Below are 10,662 nucleotides of genomic sequence, written 5' to 3'. Positions count from 1 at the left end.
GTTAACATGACTGTTACTCCCTCAGTCTTCTCTTAGAAAACTGCTAGAGCCATTCTAATGGCATTTTTACGATTCCTTGCAGTGTTTTTAGGAATCATTATATCTTTGTTTGAATTTCTTCACATTTCTCCTCTAAAGAGTCTAGGAAAGAAATATCCTACTAATATTACTGAATATTCCATGTCAATGTTAGACTTATGGAGAATTACAGCAACTGATCAAAAAAGAAGTGAGATAAAAATCACTCACTTTGGGTTCTCCCTAAGCCAACTTCATCCTGCTTGTGCTCATTGCTTGAAAGAGAATTAAGCAATTGTGACCTCATTCATTTATGTGCTTTTTCCCTCCCTGCCAAGCTCCATTTGGTGCCCCATTGTCCCACAACTTGCCTATTTGAGTCTTTTGAATTAAGAGTTTAGAGCAGAAGGCCCATCTGCTCTACGTGAATATTAAATTATCAAAAGACTTTGTATAAGGAGAATTTACCCTCTTGTTTTTTTAGCCATGTTTCCTTTCCCCCTCTGTGTAAGAAAGATTTAGAGCACCATTGTTTTTCTTCCACATACGCTTGGACTTGAATAGGCTACAGTTATCAAGCCATATAATACAATAGGCTTAGAAACCTTTGAATGGCAGGTACTGAATAGATGTAAGAAAGGTTTTATTTATTCTCATTATCTTATAAAATATAGTACTTAATATATATATCTCCTTGGCCTCTAATTTTTAGGATTTTTTTTTGGTTTTCATGAAGCTCAGTAACCTCAACCAAGACCTAGCATGTTGCATGTTTAATTATGTTGAGGTTACTGAGTTTCATGAAAACAAAAGAAATCCTAAAAATTAGATGTCAGAGAGATATATTTTGCGATCAATCATATTAGGTAAATGCACATACCATTATAATTCATAATATAATACATAGAATGCAACTGACAGATCTATAGTTTCATTTTGAATATTCACGAGTGAGCATATTTTAGCCAGATGTTAAGTCATATGATTAGTGCAAGTAAATTTTATTCTTTGCTAGCAAGCTCTAAAATGTTCAAAATCAATTGGCTAGGAGATATGCATTATGTAGTCAAATTTGTTAATAAATGCTGTGTGAGGAGATGAATTGAAGGATGACATTTTTAAAACCGTGCATGTTTCCATTATTTAAATGTGCAACTTTAAAATAGTTTTTCAAGGAAAGTGAGAGTCAGGTTATATTTTGGGTCTTAATATTTCTACAACAATATATTGATATTATTAAGAGAATAGACCAGGCATGGTGGCTCATGCCTGTAATCCCAGCACTTTGGGAGGCTTAGGCAGAAGGACCACTTAAGGATAGGAGTTCGAGACCATCCTGGGCAACACAGCAAGACCTTGTCTCTAAAATAAATAAATGAATAATGAAATTAAAAAATAAAAGTATGTCTAATTTCTTTCTTCTTTATTATTGGGAAGTCGATACTTTTAAAGGTAATAGGGATATATGAATTGCAAAGAGTGAAAGAATTTCTCATAATTCACACGGTGGAATTAAAAGAAAATGTACACATTCACTTTATAGAATTTGTATAGTTAAAATAAAAAATTGGATTTAGTAAATATGGGAAACAAATTGCCGGAGTCTATCAGTTGATCACTTCCACTGGTCTTTGAAATAATTATCTTGGGGTAGATCTAGATGTTATGGGGATCTGAAGCATCTACAATATTGGGTGTCCTTTCAAAGATAAACAATACAAAATTATGAAAGGAGAACTTAGTTCAGCATCTTACAAGGAGCCTAAGCCAGAGAAGGACCCTGAAAATTAGGCATCATTAGCTTTAGGGTAAATCTGTTTCGCCTTACGTGATGAGTCAATGTAGGTAGTATGAAATACTTCAAAACAAGGAAATGATTTCTGTTGGCTAAATGTTTGTGTGAATTGTAAATATTTTGCAAGTTTTAGAAAAAGATTATTTGATACTCTATGCAATTTTTATGGATTAAAAACATCTTTTTCCATGCAATCTAAGGTTACATTTTAAAATTTCACTTAATTGTGATGGGAAGGCAGATACTTTTCAGTTAGAGAATTCCAGGGATGGTCATGTAGTCATTGTTGTAGCCAGTGATTATTGTTATCTCTGAGAATTTGCACCTGATACCTACACGGGTTGGCCTTGGTTAAAATTAGGGCATGGGCCCGATCTGCTTTTCTTCCTCTGTTTACACACTTGATTTTCCCAGAGCTCAGTTCCCTCATTTTACCCTCTGGCTGCCTATAAACTTCATTTTGATAATCTCAAGGAGGGACTACATTTTTAAAATATCTATTTTCTTTTCCAGACTTTTGTGTTCCGTTCTCTCATGCCCTTCTGAGCAAGCTGTCTTGGTAAACTAGACCTCTTAATGGCATATAGTGAATTAATGTAACAGACATTTGTTCTTGTTATTTTTCCTGTTCCTGGGCACCCGACACTCCCTTTTCCATTCTTTGTCCTCTGTCCCCCAGGAGCCTGACTTCTGCAGCCTGCATCACTCTGGTCTCCTTGCCAGCTAGTTTCAAGTAGCATTCACCAATGGGAGACACTGGCAGGAAATTGGAAGGCAGGAGGAGGAGAGAAGGTTGGCTATGTTTCTTTCCTGCACCAAGCTATGTCTCTGGCAGTAGTTGTGCTCTCATGATTATAGCTTTCACAAGGCATCCTCTCCTCCATAATTCTGGCTTACACTGGACTCTAGTAAAACCATTTTCTTCCCTTGTTCCTTAGCCCTAGGGTAATGATGATCCCTTGCTTTTACCACAATATGGATCCTTCAGCAGCCCTTGTTTGTTTTCTTAATCTTAATCCAGCTGTCCCTTCTTGGAAGTGCTTTCGGGTTCCTGAGTTTCCATATAACTTATGGATTATTTAATCATAGAACTGCAGTTTGGCTTCTCTTAGAGTTAGTTGTGTATGAGTCTGTCTGCCCTACTAAATAGTGAGGCACGAAGCACATTAAATTTGTCTTTGAATTCCAGTACCTAGGAGAGTATCTAACATGTAATAGGAGCTCAGTACATATTTGTTAAATGTATGAATAAGTTAACATGACTGTTACTCCCTCAGTCTTCTCTTAGAAAACTGCTAGAGCCATTCTAATGGCATTTTTACGATTCTTGCAGTGTTTTTAGGAATCATTATATCTTTGTTTGAATTTCTTCACATTTCTCCTCTAAAGAGTCTAGGAAAGAAATATCCTACTAATATTACTGAATATTCCATGTCAATGTTAGACTTATGGAGAATTACAGCAACTGATCAAAAAAGAAGTGAGATAAAAATCACTCACTTTGGGTTCTCCCTAAGCCAACTTCATCCTGCTTGTGCTCATTGCTTGAAAGAGAATTAAGCAATTGTGACCTCATTCATTTATGTGCTTTTTCCCTCCCTGCCAAGCTCCATTTGGTGCCCCATTGTCCCACAACTTGCCTATTTGAGTCTTTTGAATTAAGAGTTTAGAGCAGAAGGCCCATCTGCTCTACGTGAATATTAAATTATCAAAAGACTTTGTATAAGGAGAATTTACCCTCTTGTTTTTTTAGCCATGTTTCCTTTCCCCCTCTGTGTAAGAAAGATTTAGAGCACCATTGTTTTTCTTCCACATACGCTTGGACTTGAATAGGCTACAGTTATCAAGCCATATAATACAATAGGCTTAGAAACCTTTGAATGGCAGGTACTGAATAGATGTAAGAAAGGTTTTATTTATTCTCATTATCTTATAAAATATAGTACTTAATATATATATCTCCTTGGCCTCTAATTTTTAGGATTTTTTTTTGGTTTTCATGAAGCTCAGTAACCTCAACCAAGACCTAGCATGTTGCATGTTTAATTATGTTGAGGTTACTGAGTTTCATGAAAACAAAAGAAATCCTAAAAATTAGATGTCAGAGAGATATATTTTGCGATCAATCATATTAGGTAAATGCACATACCATTATAATTCATAATATAATACATAGAATGCAACTGACAGATCTATAGTTTCATTTTGAATATTCACGAGTGAGCATATTTTAGCCAGATGTTAAGTCATATGATTAGTGCAAGTAAATTTTATTCTTTGCTAGCAAGCTCTAAAATGTTCAAAATCAATTGGCTAGGAGATATGCATTATGTAGTCAAATTTGTTAATAAATGCTGTGTGAGGAGATGAATTGAAGGATGACATTTTTAAAACCGTGCATGTTTCCATTATTTAAATGTGCAACTTTAAAATAGTTTTTCAAGGAAAGTGAGAGTCAGGTTATATTTTGGGTCTTAATATTTCTACAACAATATATTGATATTATTAAGAGAATAGACCAGGCATGGTGGCTCATGCCTGTAATCCCAGCACTTTGGGAGGCTTAGGCAGAAGGACCACTTAAGGATAGGAGTTCGAGACCATCCTGGGCAACACAGCAAGACCTTGTCTCTAAAATAAATAAATGAATAATGAAATTAAAAAATAAAAGTATGTCTAATTTCTTTCTTCTTTATTATTGGGAAGTCGATACTTTTAAAGGTAATAGGGATATATGAATTGCAAAGAGTGAAAGAATTTCTCATAATTCACACGGTGGAATTAAAAGAAAATGTACACATTCACTTTATAGAATTTGTATAGTTAAAATAAAAAATTGGATTTAGTAAATATGGGAAACAAATTGCCGGAGTCTATCAGTTGATCACTTCCACTGGTCTTTGAAATAATTATCTTGGGGTAGATCTAGATGTTATGGGGATCTGAAGCATCTACAATATTGGGTGTCCTTTCAAAGATAAACAATACAAAATTATGAAAGGAGAACTTAGTTCAGCATCTTACAAGGAGCCTAAGCCAGAGAAGGACCCTGAAAATTAGGCATCATTAGCTTTAGGGTAAATCTGTTTCGCCTTACGTGATGAGTCAATGTAGGTAGTATGAAATACTTCAAAACAAGGAAATGATTTCTGTTGGCTAAATGTTTGTGTGAATTGTAAATATTTTGCAAGTTTTAGAAAAAGATTATTTGATACTCTATGCAATTTTTATGGATTAAAAACATCTTTTTCCATGCAATCTAAGGTTACATTTTAAAATTTCACTTAATTGTGATGGAAGCAAGGCAGGTTTAGATTAAGACCTCTCAACGTCCTAGATGGGGTGCCCTAACCCATACATACTTATAAATAAAATAACACTAAACCATAAAACCTAAAACTTACATGGATGTGCTGAAATGAATATAGCTTCTTTCTATTATAATGTTCTATTTTAAAATTATGTAATGGTATATAAAACAAAAACTTTTCTCATATTGTTCCCTGAGTCTCATATTACCCCTGATTTATTGCCACCCTAAGTGCCTACTTAATATGCCCTAAGTGGGACGTCATCTATCAGGCAAGTAATTGACTTTAAGTCTGCTTCTTGGCAGTACTTTTTCAGAGTCTAATTCAGACATGTCATTGCCCTTTATCTTTTTTGTATCTTATTTTATTCTCTCAACTTAATTTGCATGACACTAAGTTTACATGTGCCTTGCAGTAGATTGAATTGAGGTTTCTGGTTATTCAAACATGTTGAAAAAAGGTGTAAAACATGTGGAATGCTGTTACAAGATGATCTGATCCCTTCTAAGTGATTTTTCCCAATAAAATAAATACGTATGTATTTTTTACTCCAAAGCGATATGCCAATTTCAAGGACGAACCTACTTTGAAGGAGAAAGAAGTACAGTCTATTCCTCTTCTGGAGTATGTGTTCTCTATGAGTGCAAGGTAAGAAGACTATTCATGGGTCTTTCAAAATTGTTTCTATTTATAAACACAATAAAAGTTTCTTGACTAGCTCAACCTTGAAATACATTTTTGAAATTCTAATGCAAGGAGAAAATTCACAATATTAATTATAGTTTGAATGTGAAGAAATTCTCGTTTTTAAACATGTAAATTAGTGGTTGAAAAATAATTTTTCCAATAAATGAAAATGCTATTTTGTCAAATTAAAGCTTTATGAAGTTGTCTTATATTTTCCAAATTCAAATAAGCTCCTTATTTACTATTGGGAGGAAAATGTAGGTGAAGTTAAACTTAGCTTTTTGTCACTCATGATTTTGTACCATGTGAGAAATATTGCTCAGTTCAATTAAAAACAAAACAAAAACCTGCCTAACTAAAATTAATTGTTGGATGGAGTTGAGGCTGATATTTATCTAATTCCCTTTGGAAGGAATGTTTTAAATTAGTTAAAGGGGAATTCCTTACAAATTTACTTGCCAAGCTTTCTGAAGCAAATGCAATTCATTTGAACTTTTGCCCCTCGACCTACTAATTGAAAAACTAAATATGTTTCACAACACTTTTCATGTTTGTCTTTTGTAAATTATAGCGTTATATTTCTTGACCCTAATATTACATTTCAGTCCTTATTCTATATGAAGGAAACTGTCTATATATAAAATTTCTGCTTTAGGGCTTCATTTTTATTTGATAGTTAATTTTCCTCTTTAAATGCCTCCTATACATGGTTTGGGAAATGATTTAGTATGTATAAATTATGTAGAAAATTAAGATAGTGATTTATGCTGCTGGCACCACCAATCAACTGTGATTACTAAGAGTGAGGGCAAGGAAAATCCTAAGAATTTTGCCAAGACAAATTGAATCTGAAAGAAGCTATCCACTTCATGCATCTTAATTTGGAAATCCTTTGAGATAAGCAAGGAGGAGATGCAAAGAGGCAAGACTGTGACAGATTTGATTTCTAGAACATGAAAGCTCTGATTTCTTCACGCCCATTATAAAGTATCCTCTCTGCTTCTTTTAGTTTTAAATCAGCTTTCCAATGATGTAGGTTCCCATCTTAGAGAATAGAGACACAGGAAAATTAAAATGAATTCCTCAACCTGTATTTCAAGATGATGGATTTTCCTTTATCATCATCCCTACACCAATGCCATTTTAAGTGGAGTAAGTCCCACAATAGATAAAAGAATTGGAAGACAGAGAGAGATCTAGTAACTCCAAAATGAGAAAAGAGACTCAGAGAAGTTACTTCAAGGAGGGAGGAAAACTTCTGCCTGCTGCCTTCTAATAGTAATCTCTAACATTAAAATTTTGGCTCTAAATTTAAAAATCTTGAGGGCATTTAAAGTTTCTCACTTCTCTCTCTCTCTCTCTCTCTCTCTGTGTGTGTGTGTGTGTGTGTGTGTGTATGTATGTGTATCCTATTCATTTTACCAGAATATGTCTCATAATACTGATAATTGTGCTTTAGAAATGTACTGGTATAATTGCCTATTGGATTTTAAATTTGCTATTATATAAGATTATTTGATTTTAAATAGGTTCAGTTAGAAGTCTGTATAGAGGCAACACAGCAGGTGCTCATAAATTTTAGATAAATGAGTGAATGTTACCTTTTATTTGCTGAAACAAAAGGCACCATTTTCTACCTTCTAATGCTGCACCCTGCAATAGAAATATGGTGCAAGCCACAAACAGAATTTTTGTTGGACTATTTTTTTTCTGTTTTCTCCCATATATCCAAAATATCATCATTTCAACATGTAATCAATCTTAAATTTATTGATAAAATATTGTACATTCTTTTGTTATACCAAGTCTTCAAATTCTCATGTGTACTTTACAATTACAGTGTAAAAGAGCCACATGTAGCTAGTGACTACTGATTGGACAGCACAGCTCTATCAGATCATCATAAGCTTTTGTACTAAATTCTTCACTTTAAGGACTTCCACAGTTTCTTTTCCCTTCAAGGCCCTTAAAGCTCCTGTATTTACCTTGCTGCATAATTGACAGCTCTCTCACACAGCCATTTTCTGAGCTGTCAATTCTAGTCCCTGTTTGTTCTTTTATTGTCAGTTTTGTGGCTTTGAAAATATTGGCAGTCCTAGGGGTCTGTGACTTTAATAGTAACACAGAAAACACTGTGGTTTAGAAAACCAGATTACCGGAACTGATATTACTACTAAATCAAAAGAAGACTAGCATTTGACTCCACTGTATACATGCTTCCTGCCACTTTCCTGACAAGAGGTTATGATTTGGAGAAGGTCCTTTACATAAGTGAGCCAGGAAAAGGCAGATATTGAAATGTGTACTTCTTCTATGAAAGCATTCCTTGCAGAAATTGTATCTACAAATCTAAGCTATTGACCAGTAGTTAAAATGGAAGCTTGCAAGTTCCAAGAGTTATTACTTATGTATTAGTTAGCATAATATAGCATAGTTAATGATCCTTGTTTTTAGGAGATTGGAGACCAACAGTATAGAAAACAAATGCTTGCTCCTAAGGCAGGAATACTTCAATTCTCAGAAGTGTATTTTGTGTTTTGGTTTCTCCTTGGGAAGTATTTAATATTTTTCACTGCAAGAATTATAATGATTTTACATTGATTTATTCCTTTATTCAAGAAATTTTTAAGTGCCAATTAGGTGCCTGAAAATGTGCTAGACATTAATTTGCAAGAGACATGAATCCTGCCTTCATTTTCCTTGTAGTTTTGTGGGAGATATCCAATATTTCTTACCAGAATCATCTGTGAGAATCTCCTTATAACAAAACTTTTTGAGAAAACTGAAATGTTTCGAAAGCTTAATTTTAATTTACTGTTTTTTCCAAAAACTGTTGATGTAAATCAAACTGTATTTTTGTCACAGTTGTCATCTGGGCTTGCAAATGTATTGTAAAACTAGCAAAATTTTCCAGGATTCTCCAGATGTTTGGCAAATTATAGACATGGCTGCAGTGTGGTAGTATCAGTGTGGCTGATTTCTATTCTAAAGACTTGCTTATTCTAAAGACTTTCCAGTTGGAATTTAATGTCATTTTGGGAGTGAGCCCATGATCTGTGCAGAGGTCCTCAGGACAAAAATTTCTTGATCTTAAAAGAGGCTTCTCAGTTGCTGGATCTGGAAACTTCTTAGCAAGTCCTAATGATACAATTTGAAGCACTTCTTTTCTGTTGTCTAACAGGACCAGACCATGAAACTTGTTGAGAGTTCAGGCTGTCCAGCTTTGGATTGTCCAGAGTCTCAACAGATTACCTTGTCTCACAGCTGTTGCAAAGTTTGTAAAGGTAAGACTTTTTTGAGAAGTAAGATTTGTGTGCAAGAGTTATTATAGTAGGCTAGTGCAACTGACATGAAGTAGAAATTCTCATAAGCAAATTATTTCCATAGACTAATAGTATTTCCCTATATGCTCTCCTAATTTGTCACAGAGTGGCACAGTAGGTAGTCATGAAATATTTACTGAACTGAATTAAAACGGAACTGCTCCCATGCATTTCTGCAAGTTGTCTTGAACCTGTCTCAAGCTCTGGATCTCTAAATTTCTCTCTGTGTGTTGGTTCGGAGTGAGCACAGCTTTGCTAAAGAAAGTTACACAACAATATTGAGTTAGTTATTTTATTGTCAGTTACTGTTTCTTGGCAAGTGAGTTTTGTTTGTTTTTCATTTCTCCTCAGCTTCTTTTTATAACTTACCTAGAATATTTTTCATTATGACTACTTCAAATCCCTGTCTTCTCGATTCTACTCTCAATTCTCACCCATAGGTCTCTGAACTACTGAGAAGAGAGAGGCCATCAGACATATATTGTTTGTTCTGTGTTGCCTCTGATATGATAGAACTAGAACTAGTAATTAGAAGGGACTTTGATCATTAGTACAATATAATTAGAAGGGACTTCGATTATTAGTTCAAGATAAGAAAACACTAAAATTTGTGCTATTCAAAAATGCAATAGACCAGCCCAGGGGGCAGTGAATTTCCATCAATAAAGGTTTTTACACTAGGTATCTTATTATAGATTCATGTATTAAATTAAAGCATAGATTATACGAAACTCTTTAAGATCTTTGCCAGTCATGAAATTATATGTGCCTTCCTGTATTATATTGGAATTATATGCTTGTGAATCCATCTTCTACATTAGACAGTGTACCTTGTGGGCAGGGCTGAGTCTTTATGTTCACCTCTATATCCTTAATACCTACTATGATACCTGGAATGTAGTTGGTACTTGTAACTGATGTAATTGGTGCTGTATAACAAACTACCCCAAATAAGCTACAGTACTTATTTTAATAATAACCTTTATGTTGATGCAAAACACAGCTTAAATAGAAAAAGTAAGACAAAGAAACATTATGAAACATATGCTATTTTGTTTTCTTTTAACTTACTCTATTAAAAGTGGACATAGGATAGATCCTAGATCACCCACACCCATTTTTATTTATTTATTTATTTCCATTTTTTTTTTTTTCTTCTTAATTATACTTTAAGTTCTGGGATACATGTGCAGAACGTGCAGGTTTGTTACATAGGTATACATGTACCTGTTTGCTGCACCCATCAACACATCATCTACATTAGGTATTTCTCCTAATGCTATCCCTCCCGTAGCCCCCCACCCACTGACAGGCCCTGGTATATGATGTTCCCCTCCCTGTGTCCATGAGTTCTTGTTGTTCAACTCCCACTTATGAGTGAGAACATGCGGTGTTTGGTTTTCTGTTCCTGTGTTAGTTTGCTGAGAATGATGGTTTCCAGCTTCATCCATGTCCGTGCAAAGGATATGAACTCAGCCTTTTTTATGGTTGCATAGCATTCCATGGTGTATATGTGCCCCATTTTCAT

The 10,662-nt window shown here is 34.4% G+C and overlaps 1 protein-coding gene across 6 annotated transcripts in view; it reads left to right on the top strand.

Moving 5' to 3' along the window:
- Window positions 1-10,662, top strand: part of NELL2 (NEL-like 2 (chicken)) — a 422,942-nt gene that overhangs the window by 189,106 nt on the left and 223,174 nt on the right. For all 6 annotated transcript variants that reach the window (XM_011971997.1, XM_011971995.1, XM_011971994.1 and 3 more), the window contains 2 exons: window positions 5,681-5,772; window positions 8,993-9,095. In XM_011971997.1, coding sequence (XP_011827387.1) covers window positions 5,681-5,772; window positions 8,993-9,095 — 195 coding nt within the window. The remainder of the gene's footprint in view (window positions 1-5,680; window positions 5,773-8,992; window positions 9,096-10,662) is intronic.

The sequence above is a fragment of the Mandrillus leucophaeus genome, unplaced genomic scaffold (genome assembly GCF_000951045.1).
Source record: "Mandrillus leucophaeus isolate KB7577 unplaced genomic scaffold, Mleu.le_1.0 Scaffold1257, whole genome shotgun sequence".
NCBI lineage: Eukaryota > Metazoa > Chordata > Mammalia > Primates > Cercopithecidae > Mandrillus > Mandrillus leucophaeus.
This window is presented reverse-complemented; position numbering and strand designations above follow the sequence as displayed.